The sequence below is a fragment of the Papio anubis genome, chromosome 11 (genome assembly GCF_008728515.1).
Source record: "Papio anubis isolate 15944 chromosome 11, Panubis1.0, whole genome shotgun sequence".
NCBI lineage: Eukaryota > Metazoa > Chordata > Mammalia > Primates > Cercopithecidae > Papio > Papio anubis.
Genome location: NC_044986.1, coordinates 940,500 through 963,944, shown reverse-complemented (window position 1 = coordinate 963,944; position 23,445 = coordinate 940,500). Strand labels below are relative to the sequence as shown.

At 60.7% G+C, this 23,445-nt stretch overlaps 1 protein-coding gene across 4 annotated transcripts; it reads left to right on the top strand.

The window, feature by feature from the left end:
* On the top strand, window positions 1–23,445 carry PWWP2B (PWWP domain containing 2B). 4 transcript variants are annotated; one of them, XR_002524524.2, is made up of 4 exons: window positions 1–177; window positions 7,425–9,088; window positions 12,534–12,651; window positions 22,639–22,737. XR_002524524.2 is itself a non-coding variant. In XM_021943884.2 (3 exons), the coding sequence occupies exon 2, from the start codon at window positions 7,531–7,533 to the stop codon at window positions 9,070–9,072; it is 1,542 nt and encodes a 513-aa protein (XP_021799576.2). In that variant the 5' UTR covers window positions 1–177; window positions 7,425–7,530; the 3' UTR covers window positions 9,073–9,088; window positions 22,639–23,445. The 4 variants fall into 4 exon arrangements, 2 of the variants coding, with proteins under 2 accessions (XP_021799576.2, XP_009213929.2); XR_002524525.2 differs by lacking the exon at window positions 22,639–22,737 and adding an exon at window positions 14,498–14,734; XM_021943884.2 differs by lacking the exon at window positions 12,534–12,651 and having other exon boundaries at window positions 22,639–23,445.

Here is a 23,445-nt window from a genome sequence, read left to right as displayed (position 1 = left end):
GGCGGCGGCGGCGGCGGCGGCGGGGCGGGGGCGGCCTGGGACGCGGCGGGCATGGAGGCCGCGCGCCGGCTACCGGCTGCCCGTGCGGGTGGGCAAGGTCGTCAGCAGCGCGCTGGTGGTCACGGTGAGCTGCGGCGAGCGGAGCTTCGCGGGGATCCTGCTGGACTGCACGAAAAAGTGAGCGGGGGCGCGGGCCGGGACACCTAGGGTCCCCAAACTCCTCGCCCGGAGACCGGGACCACGCCTCCCGGGGTGGGGGTGGCGCGACCCTGGCAGCTTTCCCGGTTCTACCGGAAGGCCCAGGTTTCAGGGCGCGCGAGCTGGCAAATCCTCAGGGGCAGAAGTGGTTCTCAAAGTCGTCGCGACTTTTCGCGGCGGGCGCTGGGCCGGGCCGGGGCGGGGGGCGCGGGACCGGGGTCCCGGAACTCCACACATCTGCCATAATTAACGCACTTTTCTTTGTTCAGACCCACTGTTGAATTCAGCTGTTGGCAGAATTGTCGTTAAAACGGGGGAGGGTCAGATGCCCCGTGGCCTTGCCCTGGCAATTACTCACAGGTGGGGGTGCCCTGTCGAAGGCCATGGGCCCCTGGCTGCTGGGAGTGACTCCGCGGCTGAGGTTTGGATTCAGGGAGAGCAGTTGCGCCCAGCTGTGCGTTTTAAGAACAGTTTCAGGCCAGGGAGCCCTGAGTCATGGGGACGTAAAGAGGTACAAGCTGTGGGAGCCATGGGTACATTCCCTGGGAGCCCTGGCTTCCTGGGTGGGGGGCGCAGGGCAGGGCGGGGCGGCTCCCCCGAGCGACACCTGTGCACCGGCTGCAGGGACCCATGCAGTGCAGATGAGCCTCCTGGACACCGTGTCACATGGCAGGGAGCTGTCGCTGCCAGATCAATGATTAGGCACGAATCAGGCTGTGGCCTCGCTGCGCTCCTGCTTTCTTTTGAAACTGGGAGCAGGAAAAGGCTCCTCTTGTAAAGGCCCAACTTTTTCCATCAGTGGAGCCCAGATTTTTGCCCGGTGACATGAATTAGCAGAGAGGACCGTGTTCCTTCCACAATTATTTCGCAGACGTTATCTCTTCATTAGCTGTACCAGAAGCCATGTATCCACAAGTCATGTGATTTAACATATGGCTCCCGTGTGGCTGTTGCCCGCTCCGTGTGGGCTACCGCTGGGAGTGCACGGGCAGGACAGAGCGACACTCAGGGGCTGCAGAATCGCCTCTTGGGAGCTGCCATCCCCTCCACCGTCAGCCTCAGCTTCCTCCGGCAGGCAGGGCTGGGCTTGGTCCTGGTCCGAAGGGCGGCACCCTTGCCAAACCTGCACCACCTTGTCTGGCCTTTCCTCCCTGGAGAGGGGCCGAGCAGCAGCGGGTCGCCCCATTTCCTGGGCTCCTTGACTCAGGACAAGGGAGGCTGAGAATATCTGCAGTGGCCTTGGGCTCTCTTCCCTGAGGCCCATGGCTAACCTGGTTTGCAAATCTACACCACCACCTGTCCTTCATGGAAAAAACCAGGCCCGATGGGACCCCCGGCGTGGGAACTGGCAACTGTAGGATGCATGGGTGTCAACCCTGCCTGCCACGTTCAGCTGTAACCAGAGCCGCCCACGGAGCTGGGAGCTGGGCCTCTGCGGGCACAGCCACTTAGCAGCCGCCCTTGCTGCCTTGGGCTGGCCCCCTTGTCCTTGTGGGGAATCTGAAGGCAGAGCAGGCTCCCTGACCCTCAGTCCTGAGGCTGTCCTGGAAGGACCCCTGCCCCCTCCCTTGTCTCCCCTGTGCCTGAGTCTCCGGCCGGTTCTCTGCCTTTGTATTCTGAGTCTCAGGGCTCCTGTTTCCAGCCCTGCCTCGGACCACAGGGTGCTGACCTGCCTTCCCCAGGTGACGGTTTCTTGTCAGGGTGTGGTGCCCGCCTTTATCCCTCACGTGTGACAGTGGAGGCCCAGTCCCCAAGTGTGGGTGCTGACTCGCAGGGAAGAGCTGCTGGGAGCCCTGTGACAGGTGTCCGCCCACCTCAGGGAACCTGTGGGTCCCAGCGCAACCGGCGTTGTGCAGATTCTGTTGAGCGCAGGAGGCGGGCAGCCAGGCACCTGTTCAGAGCAATCCCACGGGAATGGCGGCCCCCCTCACACAGGCACCAGGATGCAGGGCTGAGGTGGGCTCAGCAGCCGGCGTTCATTGTTGGCCAGTTTGGGAGATGGCATTATCTCCCTTGTTTGCAAAGCAGAGGGGAGAGGGGCTTGGCAGGCGGGTGGAATTGCCTGGCCTGTGCCGGAAGGCCGTGTGATCTGAAGCGAGATTCTCTTAAGTGTCAGCCTGTGTGTACATCCGGGTGAGTTCACTGCACACCTACTGTGTGCCAGGAAGTGGGCTGAGCCCAGAGCAGGCGACTTCCAGTGATCTTCCCCGCGTCTGGGCCAATGCGGTGATTCCTTCCAGAGCACTGATGACGCAAACCTTGCCCTGACCTGCGCTGTTTTGTGGGTGATTTAGGGCTATACTTCCAGTTGAGGATCTTGGGTGGGGTGGCCCTGGCTGAGGGGTGGCTGAGGACAGACGAGGCTCCAAGAGTGGAAAGGCTGGCCTGCCACACCAGGGCCTCCTGGCTCGATCCCTCAGCTGGTATTTATCGGCCTCCCCTAGTTGTGGGTTGCCTATGGTTCCAGACACAGACTGCTGGAAAGGTCAGGGGACCGTCCTCTGTGAGCCACACCCTAGCTCAGACACCCTAGCTCACACTGAGAACCCCAGACACTGCCTGTCCCGGCAGAAGGGCACCCTGAGCTCTGTCCTGGGCTCACCTGTCCAGGTGGAGGCTCCACTGCTGGGGGCCGCTCTTGGGATGATTCACTCAACCACCCAGTGGGAGCACCGGGCCAGGGCTGCAGTGGTGACAGGATGTGCCCTCTGCCCTTGGGGAGTGAGAGGGACGCAGGCCTAGTGCATTGAAGGCCAGGGCACCGGGAGGCCAGGCTAGCATGGCTGGTGTTAGGAGCGTCTCAAGGGGGTGGCATCTGAGTGAGTGGGTAAGGAGGGTGTGGGTTGGGGACCTGGCCTTGTGCTACTTGGGGAGCCCCACAGGGCTTAGAGAGGGACCATGCTGATGGCTCATAAACCCTTGAGTCCAGGACACCCGGGCCGGCTGTGGCCACCTGGCCCCACCTGCTCTCCCCTGGAGATCCTGGGGCAAGTGTCCACAGGGTGAGGCAGGCTCCCCTTGTGGGGCCTTGGAGGAGGTGCTCCCCTGGTGTCTAGCCTGTGGCTTCTCCTGCCAGCCTGCTTTCCCTAACTCCGGAGAGAGGTGGCCCCAGGAGGCCCCACTGTGCCCTGCAGGCCTGACCCGCCCACCCTGTTTCCCGCATGCTGTCCTGCTGTGGGTGTCTGCAGGGCTGTGGGGAGACTGCGGACGGTTTCTAGACTGACACTGGAGCACAGCCGAGATCTTGGGTGCCAAACTCAGGTTGTCCTGGGCTGCGCTGAGGCTGCCTGTTCCTGTTCCAGGAGCCACATTTTCCTTACCTCTTTAGGCCACAATAGGGTGGCCTTTCCTCATCAGAAAGCAAGGAAGGAAGGTCCAGGGCGAATGTGGGCCCTGGAGGGCAGACAGGAGGCTGCCATGTGGGCATCTGCCATCTTGTGGCCCTGGTCTGTAGAATGGGGAAGCCGTGGGGAGGCACTGCCGGTGAGTGCAGGGGGCTTGGGCAGGCAGCCAGGGCTGTGCTCCTCCCGGCCATGGCCCCGGGCAGACTTCAGGCCTGGGCCTTTCTGGGAGTTTGGCTGAGCCTGACATCCAGGCGAGGCCCCAGGGCCGCCATGGCCGAGTTAAGGCTCAGCCACTTGTGTCTGGCTGAGGACCTCAGGCCTGGTCTCCAGGGCCCCCGTGTCCTTGCCGGGGCGCTGCTGTGCCATTAGGAATGGCACTGTGGTACTTTTTGCTTTAGGGTCTGGTCCGTTCTGCAATTAGAGACTCCTGGGTGTCTCACCCCGCCTCAGTTTCCCCAGCCCTTTCTCAAAGCAATGGTTATTTGTTCCGTCCCTGAGCTCGCAAAGATGCTGTGTGAGGCTTACTTCACGGGGCCCCTCACATGTCCTTTTCCCCACAGGCAGGGCCCAACTGGTGGCTCTAAAAGGGCAGCCTGGACCCAGCAGGGTCGTCTGGCTCCAGGGCCACCCCATCTTCCCACCTGCCAAGGCTCGGTGTTACCTGTGGGGCACAGCCAGGCCAGCGGGGCCCTATCCCTAGGGGTGGGTGTGTGGGGAACCTCACTGGACCTGTGCACTTCCAGAAGGACCACTCTTCACATCCCAGGGTCCAGGATAAGCCACTGAGGTTCTTCCTGTGCCAGCACCATCCTCATGTCTGGAGGCAGCAGACCCCAGCCGGCACCCACCCACTCAACCTGGAGGCACATTCCCTGGTCTCACCGGCCTCGCCGACCACTCTGAAATGGGAAGACTGATCTATATCTCATGGGGTTGCTCAAACAGGGCAGGAGCCGAGGTCCCAGCAGCCCGGGGGCCCTGTTGTTAGCTTTGCAAGATCCCAGGGGCTGGGTTCCCCCATCCATTGCAGCCTGGGGAGTGAGCTGTTCCCACCCTGTTTACCCACCAGTGCGTTGGGGTGTGGCCTGGGCAGGGCGGCAGCTCCAGGAAGGAAGTACAGCTGCCTGACGTGCCAGGGTCACCGGCCATTTCTGCAGGGCTGGCTTGTCCGGTCCCTGGGCACTGATGCAGGTGTGACTCAGGGTCCCAAAGGGGATGGCAAAGCGCAGGCTGCTCCCCACCCGTTTGATCTGCCTGGGGAGGACTAACCCCTGCCCTGTGGCTAAAGATCCTGGGGCAAGGGGTGGGGCTGGCTCCGTTTGTGGGGCCCTCCTCAGGCTCCTGGCACCTTCAGCCCAGTCCACAACCCCGTGTGATCAGGGTGCCATGTTCCGCAGCCCTAGCAGGGTTGCCCCCTCCCTCTGACTGTCGTAGCCACTGTCCTCTGGAAGGGATACTTCTGCTCCTTGGGGGGCCTTCTCTTTGCAATATCCCCTCATTTGCCCTCATTTGAGGCCCTTTCATGGGGTGCAGTGGGTCCTATGGAGGGATTCCTGGCTCCCCCAACAGCAAGGGGCTGTAAGCACGCTGACCCAGAACCTCAGGGTGCCTGCGTGTCGCAGCAGGCGTGTGCACCAGTGTGAGGAGTGTGCACGCACAGGGACGTGCTTGTGTGTGAGCACATGAGGTTGGTTCTCAGAATGCTCAGCTTGTGTTCAATGCTCACAAGGTGCTCATGGAAGATGACGAACCGGCTGCTGATTTGGGTTGTGGAGGCCAGTCCTGGCTATGAGACCAGGGGACTTGGAGACCCCAGCCTGGAACCCTGGGGTGGGGGTCGGATTTGGGCAAAGGCGCAGCTTCTACAGCTTAACTCCGGCAAACCTTTTCTGTAAGTAAAAGTCGCTGGCTCGGGTGGCCCCACTGTGGCCTGGCTCACAGACAGTGTATAAAGGAGCCTGGGGACTGTGCTGTGTGCTGGTAAAACTTTCTTCACAAACGCTGGAGTGGCCAGGTGTGGCCCGCTGGCCCCGGGTGCATGGGGTCTGTGCTCCTCGGTCCTGGCACCAGCACCTGGCTGGGGCTGGTGAGGGTGCCGCCCGGGACTGGCCTCAGCGCATCATGCCCTTAGGCCCGTGTGCCTGACTCTCCTTTCCTGGGGAAGTCTCAGCCCATCAGAGTTGGAGACAGCCTGCTTCCCATGGCTGCTGCGGGGCTCAGTGAGACCCTGTGCATAGGGGGCCTGGCCGGCACTCCGGAGATGCTCCTGCTGTCGCTAGCCCATGGCTGCAGGCACCACAGCGGTGCTGGGCCGGAGAAGAATGGGGCAGGTGGGGCTCACTGTGACCACCCCCACCCACCACAGAGCAGAACCCCCCACCCCGTGTTCATCCCCTCACAGGCCCAAAGGCCACTGCTACGCCCTCCTAGCGAGTCACAGTGCTGTCTTGCTTTTCTGTCTCTTTCTCTCCATCTCTCTCTCTTTCTCTGGCTTAGCTAGAGCAGTCCTGAAAATTGCATCCCATTTGTTACAAGTTACACGTGTTCACTGTGGAAACACGCGGACTCCGAGGCCCTGTCTTCCGTGGTTTGTGGTAACACCAGCACTCCCAGAACTGGTTTCCTGACACGCTCACAGCGGCTTCTCGGGCGGGATGAGGCTCGGGGACATGGTTGCACTGGGCCTTGAGAATGATGGGGCAGCCGGGTGTCTGCGCAGCGAGGTGGCCTGCACTCTAGGATGGGAGCTGCCACCGGCTTCTGATGACAAATCCCCCAAAGCCACACACAGTGCTGGGTGCTGCCCGTTAAGTGCAGGCTGCCTGGCCCATCGAGTCCCAGGATGAGAAGGCCTTTACCTGGGATTGGTGTCCTGGCTGTGGCAGCCGCAGGGCCTTAACGGTGGCTCCCCCAGCAGTGGATGCTCCTGCCCCTTGTGCCCCTTCCCGCCCCTTGTGCCCCTTCCCGCCCCTTGTGCCCCTTCTCGCCCCTTGTGCCCCTTCCCTCCATGCCCCTTCCCGCCCCTTGTGCCCCTTCCCCCCCTTGTGCCCCTTCCCCCCTTGTGCCCCTTCCCCCCCTTGTGCCCCTTCCCCCTTGTACCACTTCCCCCACTTTGTGCCCCTTCCCCCCTTGTACCACTTCCCCCCCTTGTGCCCCTTCCCCCCTTGGGCCCCTTCCCCGCTTTGTGCCCCTTTCACCCCCGTGCCCCTTCCCCCCCATTGTGCCCCTTCCCCCCCCTTGTGCCCCTTCTGCAGATCGTGTGGCCCGGTGGGGGAGGGCCTGAGGGTGCCAGGCGGGCAGGGAGGGCCTTCCAGGTTGTGTGGGCAGATGGGGATAAGGTCTCTCTCGGGGTCACTGAAAGCATCTGGGCCACCTCCAGAGGGCTCAGCCCTGGGCCACATGCAGCCCCACCCCAGGCACACGTCATGTACCTGGAACCCTGCTCCTGCAGGACGGCATTCTCCAGGGGCTTGCGTTGGGGGGTGAAGGGTTACCTGGCCCTAGGGGGTCTTCCCTGAGTCCCCCAGCCCCTCGGAGAGGAGAGGAGGGAATGGCTGAGCCTGTGAGCAAGGGGCCTGAGTTTTGGGGCCCAGGGCCAAGGGCCACATGTCCCCCGGGGCCATGGACTGAGATTCGGAGCCTCTGTGCCTCTCTCAGGCCAGGGAAGCAGCTGACCTCCAGGTCACATGCTGCGTGGCTTTGGAAGGCTCATGCCTTGCCCTGATGTGTCCAACCCAGGGTGTACATAGCGGGCGTGGGCTCAGGGCATGGCTCGCTGCCCGGACCTGCTGGAGCATTCATGGGTTGGGGGCCTTGGCTCCGGGTGCAGGTGGTGGGTGTGCCAGCGTCCCTTCTCACTGTGGTTTCTCTCTCCATTGCCAGGTCTGGCCTCTTTGGCCTGCCCCCGTCGGCTCTGCTGCCCCAGGTCGACGACCCCCCCGCCAACAACAGCCATGGCCGGGTCCCCGAAGAGGGGGACGCAGAGGTGATGCAGCTGGGGCCTGGCTCCCCACCTCCTCCCCACGGGGTTCAGCCCCCTGAGACCACCGGTCCCGAGCCACCCCCGCCCCTCGTGCCACCGCTGCCCGCCGGAAGCCTGCCCCCATACCCGCCATACTTCGAAGGCGCCCCCTTCCCTCACCCGCTGTGGCTCCGGGACACGTACAAGCTGTGGGTGCCCCAGCCGCCACCCAGGACCATCAAGCGCACCCGGCGGCGTCTGTCCCGCAACCGCGACCCGGGACGCCTCATTCTCAGCACCATCCGCCTGCGGCCGCGTCAGGTGCTCTGTGAGAAGTGCAAGAGCACGCTGAGCCCCCCGGAGGCCAGCCCTGGACCCCCAGCCGCGCCCAGGGCCCGCAGGAGGCTGGGCAGTGGCCCGGACAGGGAGCTCCGCAAGCCGGAGGAGCCAGAGAACAGCGACCCCATGGCTGGGGCCAGGGCCAGGAGGAGCAAGCGGGAGAGGCGAGAGGAGGACAGGGCCCCGGCAGAGCAGGTCCCGCGGAGCCCGGTCATCAAGATCTCCTACAGCACGCCCCAGGGCAAGGGAGAGGTGGTCAAGATCCCCTCCCGCGTGCACGGCTCTCTGGAGCCCTTCCGTCCCCAGCAGGCCCCCCAGGACGATGGCAGCCAGGACCCTGACGTGCTGGACAGAGAGTCCCGGGACCGGCCGTCCGGCGCACCCTCGGCCTCCATCCCCAAGCTGAAACTGACACGGCCTGTGCCGCCCAGCGCGGACCTGCCGCCCCCCAAGATCCGCCTGAAGCCCCACCGCCTGGGGGACAGTGAGCACGAGCCCGTGTACCGGGCCGAGCTGGTGGAGGAGCTGAACGGGTACCCGCGGGCCAGCTCGCCCGCGCCCTGTGCGGACGGCCCTGCCGGTGGGCCGGCGGACTTGTCCTCGGGAAGTTCGGGGGAGGACGATGACTTCAAGAGCTGTCCCCAGGGCGCACAGGGCGGTGAGGACTTGGCTTTTCTTGTCAGCTGCCCTGAGGGGAGAGCGGACTGTGCCAGCGAGTCGGCGTGCAGCAGCGACAGCCTCGACGAGGCCAGATCGTCCGGCTCGGAAGGGACACCGGCAGACACGGGTGACCTCTCGCCTGGCCACGGCGCCTCGGCGCCCTCGGCGTCCAGAGAGGCTCGCCAAACCGTGCCGCCCCTGACGGTCAGGCTGCACACACAGAGCGTGTCGGAGTGCATCACGGAGGACGGCAGGACTGTGGCCGTGGGGGACATCGTGTGGGGTAAGATCCATGGTTTTCCTTGGTGGCCGGCGCGTGTTCTTGACATCAGCCTCGGCCAGAAGGAGGACGGAGAGCCGTCTTGGCGAGAAGCGAAGGTCTCGTGGTTTGGTTCTCCGACTACGTCGTTCTTGTCTATTTCAAAACTCTCCCCTTTCTCTGAATTTTTCAAACTGAGATTTAACCGTAAGAAGAAGGGGATGTATCGGAAAGCTATAACCGAGGCTGCAAATGCCGCGCGACACGTGGCCCCGGAAATCAGGGAGCTCTTAACCCAGTTTGAAACGTAACTGGTTCCCTGACCAGGTGAGTGTGCCAGTGGCAGCCTCCTTCCCCCGGCAGGCCCAAGCTCACACCTGTGTCCAGGCTGTGCCTCTGCTCTGAGCCCTGAGGCCCAGGGGGCCGCTGCCTGTGCCCCTCAGCTCCCTTGCTCGGGGCCCCAGCCGTCTGGAAAATGGTTGCCCTCACTGGTAATGTCATGTGCGCTTCTGATTCACACTAGAGGCGCACTGCAGGGAGGCCAGTCACCACCGGTGCTTGTTCAAAGCACAAAGCGAGTTTGTGTTTGGCAGCCATTTCTCAAAGGCCAGGCGGGAGATTCTCATGCTCTCCTTAGTTGTTTGGAGTCAGGGATGTGGTTTGACTGGTCCTGGGGAGGGGAGAGCCCAGGTTGGGGCCCTGTCAGCAGGGAGCAAACTCCCACTGCTTTTCCCAAAGATCAGAGTGGGGGTCTCCCTCCTCCTGCACATGGATAGGCCATCCCAGGACATTAAAGGAGGGAGGGCGAGGTGAGCTTCCCACCCTCAGATGAAGCCCCCACCTCGACTCCCCAGACTGGCCCAGCCCTGCCCCCCACCACCCCCAAATCTTCCTCCTGGGTCAGTGCACACTCCATTGTCAGCAGGCTGTGTGCCTGGCCAGGCGCCGCCGAATCTCCCTCCTGGGTCAGTGCGCACTCCATTGTCAGCAGGCTGTGTGCGTGGCCAGGCGCCCGGGACCCAGGACATGTTCCTGGGGACAGCGTCTCACTCTCGGCCTCTCCTAGGAGCACTTGGTAGAATCTCCAGCCAGGCCTTGTGTGGATTCCTGTACCTGGAGGGCACTACGCTGTGTGGAGGTGTGGGGGTGTCATCTCGTGGGGCTGGGGGAGCCACCCATGCCCCTGCGGGTCACCATGTGGGGCATCTGGAGCCTGCCAAGGGGCTGTTTTCTGCCCTGAGCTTCTGAAGGCTGCCCTCCCAGCTCCAGAGGCCTCCCAGCACCTCCTAGATGCCCTTCCTGTTTCCCCGGCAGGAGAGGCAGGCCAGGGAGGAGTCCTCGCTGGGTGGGGGCAGCTGGTGGTCCTCTGTGCTCTTCTTCCTGGCTCCATGGCCTAATTGCCCCCTGGATGCAGAGATTCCAGGACCGGGGGCTGTATGCAGAGGGCAGGGGCAGGGCTCCGCCTAGGCCTTGGTGACGTCTGGTGACCTTGTCTGCCCTGGCCACCTGCCCAGAGGCCTTAGAGTTTCCCAGGTGACAATCCTTGGGCCTTAGTCTTCGGTGGGGGTGGGGACTGGAGTGCCTGGGTGCCCCTCCACTGCTGCACCCTGCATATTGGGGTTCTGGGTGGAAGCAGTGATGAGAGACCACTGTGGTCAAGCCAGGGTCCCCAGGCTGCCCGGCTGCTCAGGCTCTGGCCTGGCCTCACCCGCTCCCTCCAGCCACCTGGCTACATCTGCCTTGCTCTCCGGAGGCCAGGCACAAACATGGCTGCTTCCCCGACCCCAGGAACCAGGCCCTTTTCTGATCAGTTCTGGGGCCTTGGGGCAGAGGTGGGGCAGGTGCTGTGTTGGGGAGTGGGTGTAGGTGCCGCCTCTCAGCTTGAGTCTGGGGAATGTCTAAAGCCAGGGCACCATCCTCTGAGGGGTAGGAGGAAGGTCAGAGGACTCCCGTCTGCTGTCCTGGGGGGCCCTCCCCGAGTTCTGGACTCAGGCATTTACAGGGCATGACGTCTCCCCATGCAGGACGTCCCCAAGTGAGGCCCGAGGCCTTGGCTGGCAGGGAGTGCCCAACCGGGAGGGTGGGAGGACGCAGTCTTGCAGGCTCAGGGCCGGCTGTGTTTATCCGGAAGTAGAGGAAGAATCTCACCAGACGGGTTTGCCTGCCTCCACGGGGGGCAGTGCCTGCGCTCGCTCACTCGGGGCCTGTGCCAGGACCAGCCCCCTGCTCTGGGAGTGGGGGTGCCAGATCCTTTCAGCACCAAAGCGCAGAGTGGTGCATGTCTGGTCGGGTGTTTGGTGTCTCACGGGGCCTGGGATCTCCTGCCCTCTGTGGGGTTGGTGGTCCCTGGGGGACACGTTTTGCTTTGAAGTGTCAGCAATGCACCTCTTGTCTGCTCTTTGTAGGGGAAATGCAGGGGTACCTGCCTTTCCCGGGAAGGGGGACCCGCCAACACCACCGTGAAGGTACACCTCCCTGAGCAGAGGCTGAGTGAGGTGTGGGGCGCTGGTGGCCATGCCCAAGGGCGGGGCGGGAGGAGGAGGCTGGCATGGGGGCTGGAGCTCGGGCAGGGAGGCCTTCTGGGGAAGGTCGTCCTCCCAGTCCCCGCCCACTGGCCACCCTGGCCTGGCCCCAGCCGCTCCTGCAGCCACCCGAGGACGAGGATGACTGGGCAGTGCCGGAAGCGTCCTGAGGTTTGTGGGTGTCTGCTGCCCGAGGCACTTGTCGGGGAGCAGTCACCGCAGGCACAGCGAGATCTGCTCCGTTGCAGGGACACTGAGCCCAGCGTCTCCCCGTGAGAGGCCCCTCACTCTCTCTCAGCTGCGGGGCTGGCGGCTCGGCTGAGGGGTGGGCGGACGCCCCACAGACCACAGGGTGCCAGGGCACTGGGCCTGTGGCCAGTAGTGCCAAGAGGCGGCCTGGCTGGCACAAGGGACGGGCACATCGGCCTCAGCAGGGGCCGCGCCAGGACGTATGCCTGGCTGTGTGGCACACTTGGGCACCCCTCCGTGTGAGCTCCTGACCCAGGTTCGCCGAGGCTGGGCCGGCCTCCTGCGCAGGAATAGAGGCTGTTGGGCCTTGTCCCAGCCGGTCACCTGCTGTTGCAGTCTCAGTGAGCGGACACCTCTGAGCCTGTTCGTTCACCGCTCTCAGGGTGACAACAGGACCCACCTCTGAGTGAGCAGCACTCCGCCCTGGTGGCCACGGCCGGCTCCGGGACCTATGAATGGCCTGTGGCCGCTGCCTTTGGAGGTGACCACTGTGCCTTCTCAGGCCGGCAGGAGATGCCGTTCCCTGGGACTTCTCCTACACCCACAGGGATCCCCTGGGGTTAGAGCTGAGGTCCGGGGCAGGGGCAGGTGGTGGAGACCAGGCTCTGGGGTGACTGTGCTTGGGAGCAGCCTCCTGCATCAGGTGCAGGCACTGGACCTGCAGAGTCAGGGGCCCAACAGGAGCTGCCTGGCCAGGCTTGTCCTGCAGCTGGGAGTGGGGACCCAGAGAAGGCAATCTCCCACACCCCACCACTGCCTGGGCCCACCGAGCCTGAGAGGGGAAGGCAGCTCCTCCCCAGTGTGAGCCCTGGGGCCTTGGGCTGGGGTCCTGCCCCCGTCCAGGCTCAGGGTCTTCTCTCTGCTCCCCTGGTCTCTCCCTCACCACCCACCCACCCCTCTACTGAGGGCCAAGCACTCCACTGGACCCAGGCTAGAAGCGGGGGCAGAATAGGGAGGGTTGTGAATCACCACTTCCCAAATTAGTGCATAATCACACACAGGAACTGCTGAGAAGGAAGGGAAGAGGGGCTTGAAGCAGAGCATCCAGCGAGAAACCTGGCCTGGACTGGGATCCGGGAAGGCTTCCTGGAGGAGGTGGCAGGAGCCAGGCTCTGAATGGTGAGCTAATCAGGAGCTGATGGGGTGAGGGTGGGGTGAGCATTCTAGGCAGGAGGAGGGCAGGGCATGTTCCAGGGGTGCGGAGGTGGGCAGAGGCTGACTAAGGGCCTGGTGGGCGAAAGCACAGACTGTGGGTGCTGTTGGAGAATTACAGACAGAGGAGTGAGATGGTCTTGTTATTATTTGTCAGTTAAAAATAAAATGAAACTAAAAAAATCTGATAGCTTTACAAATAAATAAAAGAAATGACCTCCAGCTGTGAGGACAGGGAGAGTGGAGGGGGCGGGGAAGGCTGGGCGGCGTGCAGGTGTCACTCCTGGAACTAGGGGAGCCACCGTCTGTGCCCTGATGGGGCCCCATCCTTAGGGGTGCCTCCAGTTCTCGGGAGGCGCCTGAGGCCTGGCTGGAGGCATCTCAGGAGAAAGCTCAGAGGCGGGTCAGGCAGGGGGCTGGGGCAGGGATCCATAGTCATTGGGGGGACCTGGGCCAGGACAATGCCCAGGGTCAGGAGGCTCCACAGACTGGCTGCTCGAGGCAGAGGCTTCGGAGTAGCAGAGGCGGGTGGAGATGGCAGGTGACTTGGACGTGTGCAGAGGCGGGTGGAGATGGCAGGTGACTGGACGTGTGCGGGAGCAGGAAGGAGGGTGGCGGAGAGTAGGTGGCACTGGCCAGCCCTGTGGGGAGGACCTGAGGGGCTCGGGGCCTTGCCCACCCTGCACCCCAGCACCACTACAGATGGGAGAGGGGTGTGCCCAGAGGGGCGGCGGGCTGCCTGGTGTTCTGGGAGCCGTGAGGGCCAATGGGGACACCTGGTTCTGGGAGCCGTGAGGGCCGAAGGGACATCCGGTCCTGGGAGCTCTGAGGGCCAACAGGGGCACTTGGTCCTGCACAGACACCTCCTGCTCTGCCCTGTCGTGGCCGGGGCAGGCCGTGCTCCGCTGACACGCAGACTAGAAGCTGGGCACCTCCCTGAAGTGGGGACTCAATGCTCTCCTGGTGTCCCGGCCTCTTGGGCAAGGGGGAGATTTCACAGGTTCCCAGACAGTGCAGACTGGACAGGTCCAGCCTACTGTGGCTCCAGGGGCCCAAGCCTTTCCCCTCCTGCTCTGGCAGGGGACTTGCGGGGACGTACCCAGCACAGCCTCCGTCAGCAGCTGGGAGCACAGGCTTCTGTGCTACTGAACGGTCCGTGTCCCCGGGGTCATCCTTGTCTTTTGTGAGTTTCCTGTAGCTGCTGTAACAAACCTCCATGCACTGGGGCCCTGAGACCACAGGCGTTTATTCCCACACCTCTGGGGATCAGGAACTTGAGTCAAGGCGTGCAGGGCTGTGCACCTTCAGCTCTGGACAAGGATCTCTCTTGCCTCTGCAACTTCTGGGGGTCCAGACGTCCCCCTCTCATGACCATGTCGCCCCAGGCTCTGCCTCCATGGGCACAAGGCCTCTGCCTCTTCAAAGTACCCTGGTGGCATCTGGGGACCCGTAGATAGGGCGGGAGGGGCTGCCCATCTCAAAACCCTCATTTAATCACGTCGCAAACACCATGTCGCAGAAGGTGCTGTTCCCAGGCTCCCGGGACGAGGAGCACCTGGTCTCATTCACTCCGCATCCCCAGTGCTATGTGTGTGGGCAGTGTGGACACAGCCCAGGGTCCACCCCAGCCTCTCGTCCGACAGAAGGGAAGGCCCCAGGGAGCAGGGGTGGAGATGGGCTTCAGCCCAGGGGCCTGTGGGGCGAGGGAGGGGCCCGTTGCTCCAGAAAGGTCCGTGGTGCACAGGCCATGGGGGCAGCATGGGCCACTTCTGACCTTCAGCTTCATAATGTTGATTTCTCCTGGGAAATAAAGACAATCATCAGGAAGCTGCCCGGCACTGGAGTGCTGACTCGGCAGGAGCAGCTGCCGGGACCTGGAAGAGTGTGATGCTCGCTGGAGTCTCCGGGGCAGAAGCAGCAACGCCGCCGTCTCCAGGCTTTGGCTTTTCTGATTTATGTTTTCCTTTCAGAACAGCATCCTTGAGCTTCCTGCACAAAACTTGCTTTTCTGTTCCTCCAATTCTAAATAAAAACGCTCTTCTGCTTCCAAGGACCGGTTTCTCAGCTGACTTCCCTGCTGACTTCCCTGCTGACTTCCCACTTCCCTGCTGACTTCCCTGCTGACTTCCCACTTCCCTGCTGACTTCCCTGCTGACTTCCCTGTGTTGATTTCAGGGAATTCAGGTCCCACGTGAAGGCTGTAATTATTTTGTTCCAGAAGGAAACAGAGGCCTGTAATTCTGAGCCTGCTGCAGGGGCTCAGGCCCCGCCCCGCCTCCTGGCTCCCAGCAGCCTTGCAGCCGGTCCCTGCCGCCTCCTCCTGGCCAGCAACTTGGGCATTCAGGCCGTGTTGGGGGGACAGGCGGGCAGGTGCCGGGGAGTTTGGAGTTGCTTCTCGGGGGGTCAGGTGCCTGGGACTTGGGGGGACTTTCCCAGTGTCGGGGGACGCTGCTGGAGGCCCCTGCCCATCCATGCCTTCCAAGCCAAGCATTGCACCCACCTCCGGTGAGATGCCCTAATGCCACGTGGACCTGTTGCCAGGCGTCTTAGTTGCTTCCTGGGTCTCACCTCCAGCTCCAAATCCTCGCCCCTGACCCCACCGGCCTTCGACACCTTGGACAGGGCATGTGCCCCGTGTCAGAGGATTGGGAGTGGAGGGGTGGGACTTCCTCCATGCCATGGAGCTCGTTCTCTCGTCAGAACCCCTTCGGCGGGGGGGCTTCGCCCGGCAGGAGGCTGTTCTCTCCTGGAGACCCTGGGGTTGGCTGTGGGCTTGGGGTTGTCAGCCTAATCCGTTCAGGTTCACCCGGGTTTTCACCCTGGGGCTCCGCCCACCATTGGTGATCACTTTAAGATTTGCTCTTTCCTGAGGGATTATGAGGTGCTGGCCCTGGTCTTCATTTACTCACTGGAATTCTTGCAAAAAAACCTCTTTCCTTACCAGCTTTTAGTGGCAGTGCACCAACACTTGCGGCCACCCCCCGCTTGCAGAGTTCTTATGGAGGCCAGGGCAGATGCGGGGGCTGGTTCCCCAGCCCCTTCCAGCGAGGTCGAGGAGTCCCTCCTGAGCGTGCGTCTCATAAAAGCGCACGTGCTTGCTGACATACCCAGTCAGGTTCGATCCATCCAAGCGCTATTCTGTCCGTGCTCAGACGGTGCCATCTTGGGTCAGCTGACAGAGGCCAGCGTCCGTGTCCTGTGGTGACCACAGCAGCCTGCTGGTGGCTTTGCTCCCGCCGTGCCACGTCATCTGGGCTCACTCTGTGCATTTTCTGGCTCAGGCCTGAGGCAGCCACGTTCCTGGGAGCCTGCTTCCTGCTGCCTGCTCCTGGGGCCACTGCTGTTTCGAAACATTTGCAGTCGACACAGCTAGGATTGATTCACTTTTGTGTCTGATGCCAGAAATCTTGACTCTTAATGTTAGCATGATCAATTTTATAGATGTAAAGGTTAATATATATATATCAACATTTAATATAGGTGTGTAAAATATTTAAAATATAACAATATAATGTCACGTATTACTGAAAATAATATATATAGTACTATTATGATACAGTATGATGGTTTAGGAAGAAAAGCACCCTGACACCACCCACCAAGGATGGTGCCCGCAGGCATCCTGGTGGGTAGTGCGAGCGAATGCCTGAGCTCGCCCAGCCTGTCTTTTTGTCCCAGGGTCTGGCCCTTTGGGCTGTGTGTCACACCCTTCTCTCTGTGGCAAAGTCATGACCTCGGAACACACTTAGGCATCTTCGTTTCATTCACTTTCTATTTTTAGAGACTCCTCGTTTTTTAAAATCTGCTGTGATAGGATTCTGTGGGCACCTCCGCGGCCCCAGGTCTGCTCCCGTCCTGGTCTCCCCAGCCTTCCCGTGGCCACATCTGGGCAGGGCCCGGTCGTCCTTCCGGGCTTCCAGCCTAAGCAGGGCCCCACGCCGGCTGCTTCTCCCTGCCCCTCGCCTCCTTGTGATGTGCAGAGCTGTGGGATACACCCAACTCCCTCGGGGGACTCTGGCTGTCCCAGTCTTTTCTCCAACAAGCTGTGGGGAGGGTGTGAGCCACCAGCTTTCTCACCATGGAGAAGGTGTGGCCCAGGCAGGGAGGTGCTGGTGTCCTTGGGGCCTCAGAGACAGTGGGGTGGGAGAGAGGTAGGTGAGCGCGAGACTCCAACCCCATGTCCAGGTGAGGGCTCTGCGGGCTCCCAGGCAGGTGGGGCTCCAAGGCCTCCAGGTTCCTGAGGACGCCTCATGTCCTCGAGGCCTCAGCGACGTGGAGCAGCTGAGCTCAGCTCCATGAGCGAGGGCCACGCCATGAAGGTAGGAGAGATGTGAGGAGTGGCCAGTGCTGCTCCTGCCTTGGAGTCCGTGTCTCTGCAGCTGGGAGAGGGAAGGCCCTTGCGAAAGCCACTGCTGCTGTTCGGGACAAAGGGCCCGTCCAGGCTGTTTCCTCCCAAGGCCCGTTACGCATTTTCCTAATGAGGATAGTGGCTGATGGATGTTTACTGACATTTCCAAAGGTTGTGCTGTTGTTGATGGAGAAGGACTTGGACAGTTTTAATGACCTCCCGGGGCTGTGTTTCTTTTCAGGGAAGCATAGTTGCCTTTGATTTGAGCCTCTTTCAAATCCTAAAATGCTGCATTAGAAGGGGTGGACAGAGCAGGTTCCAGGCATGGCGGGGACCCCACTAGTGCCACAGCACCTGCTGTGGCCTCTGCGGATCCCCCAAACAGCCCTCCTCCTGACCCGTCTTGCACACAGTCCCTGGTGACTCACTAGAAGTTTGGGAAGGACCCCCCGGGGGCAGGACGCATAGGTGGAGCCACTGCAATTCTAGGGTCGGCCTCCTCCTCCCTGTCAGCTGTGGAGCTGCCTTATCACAGCTGCCTCTTCCTTCTGAGAAATGGAAAACGGTATTTGTAGGAATGTGTTTGTGTGACCGCTGTAATCCTGGCAAACATTTCTCACAGGGAACTGTTCAGCTTCCCGTACGGAATCTGTGGGGTCGGAGGAAGTTATTCCAGGACTGAGAAAGTGAAGCCTCATGGTTTGGAGGCGCTGATGCCTGGTTCTGTTTAGGAGTCACTGTTGGTGCTCCTGGCAGGTCTCAGCTGGTGTTGGGCTGGGGACCGTGTCTGTGAGGCCTCTGAGAGCCTCCTGGGCTCTGTGGGACTGTGAGGCACGTGCACCTTGACCGACTGCGTGGATGCTGCTTGCACCCCAGGCCGTCTTCCAGGGACAGGACCCTCTCCTGCCACCCTCGCCGGCTCGTGGCATCTCAGTGGTCAGCGGCCTCTCTGTGGATTTAGTCCATCTTCTGCTTTTCACTCATCTCTCGGATCCTGAAGCATCAGAGTCCTCCACTTCTGTGGGATCCTGGCTTTTTGCTTGTTCTTGCTTCGCATGACCACAGATGCACACGCACACGCACGCACATGCATGAACACACATGCACACACGAACACACATGCACACACATGATCGTGCACACACATGCACATACATGCACACGCACATGCATGCACACGCATGAATGCACACACATGCACATGCATACTCATGAACACACACATGCATGGACACGCACGCACATGCACACCCATGAACACGTGCCCACACCCCTGTACTCGCACATCTGCACCTGCTCATGCTTGTGGACTCCTGTACATGGACGCATGCACACTCCTGTACCTACGCACCTGCACACACACAGCTTGAACAGATGTCCCTGCTGCGAGTGCCAGAGTGCACAGTGCTGTCCTGGGCCCTGGGACGGTACTGCCCGCCAGGTCTCCATTGCTTCATCTTGGGGTGGGGTAGTAGGTTGAATCATGTCCCCCAAACGACACGTTCAGGTCCACCCTAGTCCCTGTGAATGGGACCTTATTTGGAAATAGGGTCACTGCAGGTGGAATGAAATTAAGATGAGGTCGTACTGGATCAGGGTGGGTCCTAAATCCAATGATTGGTGCCCGCATGAGAAGAGGGAAATTTGGGCGCAAAGACTTGGAGACACACGGAGAAGACCTTGTGGAGACAGAGGCAGAGCTCACAGGGGTGCATTCGTGAGCCCGGGAAAGCCAGGAGCTTCTGAAAGCAGGGAAGGACCTGCTGTGGGCAGGTCCCTCCAGCGACCTCTCAGCGGGGCTGGGATGGGGGCACATCCCTCCTGCCCTGCTGTGGTCAGGCAGGGCCCATGGGGCACCCCCTTCCTGGCAGGAGGAGCGGCAGGGCTGGCATCGTCCCCTGCGCCCTGGGCTCTGCAGGCTCCACTCCCTTCCCTGTCCCCTCCCTCTCTGCCTGTCGGCTGGTGGAGAACTGGGGCTGGCAGCCTCTGTCCCTCTGTTTGACTGGGCAGCCAGCTTTCCTGGGGTTGAAGGGTCTCCCAAGCCGGGGCCCTACAAGGTCTTTCTGGTGTGTGTTGTGGCAAGAGTCCAGTCCCTGCCACACACAGCAGCGTGGTGTGAGCCCTTCTGGAGACAGCGGAGAATGCATGATGTCTGTGACACTCCAGAGCTTCCCCCGACCCTGGGGGTGCTTCCTGGGACGGGGCCTGGGGCTGGGGCTGCTCTGGGCGAGGAGGTTGTGATGGAGCCCCCAGGGCAGCTAGGACACAAGAGGTCAGGAAATGGGGATCCTCCTGTGCACCCCAAAGTCAGGCTCCTGTATGGGGTCAGGTCACCTCCCCAAGCCTGGGATACCTGGTGGCGGCGGCCACCAAGCGAGGGACTGAGCCTGTTTGTGTGTGATGTGCTGCGATTGCAACCGGTGGCCTCTTCTGACCTTTGGGATGGTGACCCATGCAGACAGAGGCAGGGCACAGGCACCCCTTCCCGGCCACCGCCTGGCACCTCACCGCCGTGTGCTCCAAGGAACCGTAGCTCTGGGACGTCGATGTCACTGAGCTGAACTCAGCTGAGGGCAGCTGGGAGGAAATGTCGCGGGGTCTCCCTCATCCCTCCTGCCCTGGGGTCTTCTCTGGGCCTGGTGCAGCCTTGTGCTGGAAGGCCTGGGGAGGCAGAGGTACCCCCCAGGCCAGGCTGGGCCTTGGCAGAGGATTCCTTGAGCCCCGCCCGCTGCCCCTGCACCGGCTCCTAGAGGGAGGCACAGGGTGGGTCCTGGGCGTCTACACACCCGAGCGGAGGGGCTGCCTGGGGGCCAGCGTGGGGAGAGCCGGGGCATCCACTGCTCGGGGCTGTGTTGGTTCTCTCTGGAGACCCTCAGCTTCCTGTGCCCCCTCGGACGTGACTGGGAGATGGTCCAAAATGCAACTTCTCTTTAACTTGTGTTTGTGTCAGTCTTACTATATATGTTCAATTTTTAAAAGTAGAGTGGTCACATGCAGTATGTAGTGACAAGAATTCACCTTCGTATTTCTAGACGATGTACTTCTGCTGCTTGATCCTTGAGTTCTCTATTTAGACGTTAGTTACGGGCTTTTTCTATGGAAGATGAAGAGGCTCTCTCCTGCTCTGCCACACATCCACTCTCACCCACCTGCCACACCTCTCAAGCCACATATCCACTGCCACATCTTGCCACACACACATATCCACTCACACAAATCCACTCACACACACCTCTCTACACACACATCCACTCTCACACTCACACACACATCCACTCCCACACATCCTCTCTCACACACACATCCACTCACTCTCACACACACATCCACTCACACACACACATCCACTCTCTCACATACACCCACTCTCATGCACACATCCACTCACATTACACATATCTTACATATTTATACATATATATTCACCTACATAAATTCATCACTTACATAATTTCTCATTACATCCACTCACACACACGCAGACATCCACTCACACATTCACACTCACATTTATACACACATATCCACTCACATCCACTCACACTCTCATACACACCCTCACACTATCACACATCCACTCACACACACATCCACTCAGTCACACACACATCCACTCCACATCTTAATTGATACTACTTAATTTTATATCCACCTACACAATATATCCACTCTGCCATTACATCCACTCACACTCATCCCACCTGCCACAATCACACTCCCACTCATATCTACATCCACTACACACATCCATCACTTCCCTCTTAGCATTCCACCTTACACTACATCCACTCAGACCTAGTCATAATTTCCATCTACTCACATACTCTGCTACACACATCTACTTACATACATTTTACACTCTACTTCATTTATCATACTCTATCTAATTTTACATATATCTACTTTTGTGATGTATTACATTCTGTCACATATTAATTTTACGCATTCTCACATATATATCTACACATATCTACTCACTTCATACACAATTCTCTCATACCTAATACACACATCTACTCACACTCTCCATACACGCTTCATTTCCACAGCCACACTCTCATTGTGTCACACCTACATATCTTATTCACACATATTATCTACTTACATTTCTTTACATATCTATTTTCACTTACATACATCTACTTACATACATCTACTTCACATACTCTTACATCTAATTTTAGATACTCTACATTCACTTTGCTACACTTCTTATCTTACTCTTTACATACTTTATCCACTCTACGCATACATCTATCTAAGCACTCTTACGTACACACACACATCCACTCACTCTCACACACATCCCTTCACAAACACATCCACTCTCACACACATCCACTCACACAATCACACACACACACATCCACTCACACACTCACAATGTTTGGTTAACTTAAGACTTGGTGTTTATATTAATGATTGTAGCCCATCCACGTAGAGGATTATAGACGCTGCCGGCCCTTTCTTCTCTGCAGCGTTGATCCCGGCTTAGTGCTTGGTCTTCATATTGTTTAGTGTTGTCACTCAGGAATGCCCAGCGTGAGGAGAAGGAAGCCCCTCTCACACTCACGCTCACACACACACACACACCCTCACACTCTCACACAGCACACGCCTGCAGGTGCCCTCCAGGCCTCCCCACGTGCCGCTGGGCTTCCTCACAGCATGGTGGTCTCAGGGCACTTGCAGTTTCTCCCGTGGCAGCTCAGGGCTTCCACGAGTGCAGCATTGGAAGTGGCAGCGGCCTCTCGGTGGGGCTGGGACAGGGGCAGGTCCTTCCTGCCCTGCTGTGGTCAGGCAGGGCCCATGGGGCGCCTTCCTCCTGGCAGGAGGAGTGGCGGGGCTGGCAGGGTCCCGTGTGCCCTGGGCTCTGCAGGCTCCGCTCCCTTCCCCGTCCCTGCGCTCTCCACCCGCCAGCTGGTGGAGAACTGGGGCTGACAGTGTCTGGCCTTCTGTTTGTTGGATCTGGGGGGCTGCTTTCTTCAGGACCCAGGGTTGGCCCTGGGTTGTGGGGCTGAGGGGACCATCTGTCCCCGCCAGGTCTCTCTGCTTGAGGTGGCTGTCCGGGGCCTGCGTGGGCTCAGGTGGGGGGCGATGGAAGCAGGGCTGACACCTGGGGCTCCACACAGATCTGGGAAAGGGTTTTCCCCTCAGGGTCTAGCCCTCCCTCCCCACCCTGGGACACCCCCAGGCTCGTGTCCACGGGGCCGTCAGTGCGAGACCAGGGTCCTGAGTTATGCATGGGGGTCCTTCCACACCATGAGCCTGGCACAGGCATGGCCATCAGCCCCCACCAAGAGGCCACAAGGCTCCAGGCTCGCTGGCTTCTCTATGGCCCTGCGTGTCGGGCCTGTGGACTGCGGGACTTCAGGGCGAGTCCTGTGGTCTGAGCCCCCAAGCATGGAAGACTCTGCACTCTCCCCCAGCATGGCCGGGCTGTGGGCACTGAGGGAAGGAGGGCCGGTGGGAGCTGGGGGGTGCTGGGGGTTCCAGGTGAGCCTCAGACCCTCCGGGGCACCCTGGCCTGGTGCTCAGACCTTGAAGGGCTGGTTTCCCGTACTCGACCCTGAGTTAAACCTCTGCCTCTTTCTGCTTTCCCCAAGGTCACCGACGATGAGGCCGCACCTGCTGTCCTGGAGCTTCCGACCTGCGTTCAGGGACCCGGGAGCCTTCTGGCCGGCTGCGTGCGGAGCCTGCTGGGCATGGTGGTCGGCCTGGTGTGAGGCCCCCGGGGACCGGCAGTGTGTTCAGGGAAGGGATGGCCCTGAGCCCGGCGGCTCACCGAGTGTATTTCTTCCTGCCACTCAGCCTGTGGCTGCCCTGGCTCGTGAGGCAGTCGGGACTCATGACTTGCTGGCTGCTGCTGCCTCACGTGCTGGGGTTACATGGAGGAACTGGGCCTGCCGCCCCGGCCTCGCCTGCTGCCTCGCCTGCTGGGGTCCCGTGGAGGAACCAGGCCTGGTGCCCCGGCCTCGCCCAGCGGCAAGTGTGGGCAGCTGTGCCTGCCTCGCAGTGTCCTGGAGGCAGCCGTCTCACAGACTCAGCTTGGTCTCCCGCAGGCTTCAGAAAAACCTGAATTGCACGTGTGGGGTTCTTCCCCAGCCCTTGGGTGCGGGGTCTCTGTGCACTTGAGAGCTGAGGGACCTACCCACCATCTCCCGCTCCGAGTTCATCCCAGAGCATGGGGCCCGCTGGGCACCCAGCACCCGGCCTGCAAGGCCACCTGTCCCCCAGATGCTGCTACGAGTGACCAGTACTGTGTGGAGGAGGCCAAGGGCCGCCCCTGGGAAACCAGGCTTCAACAGTACAAGGAAAAGAAACTTGCTCTGTTTTGTAAGAGCATGTTCCTTTTCCTCCTTTTTGTCACTTTAAAGACCAAAAAGAATAAAGAAAGAAAAGAAAAAAATTAA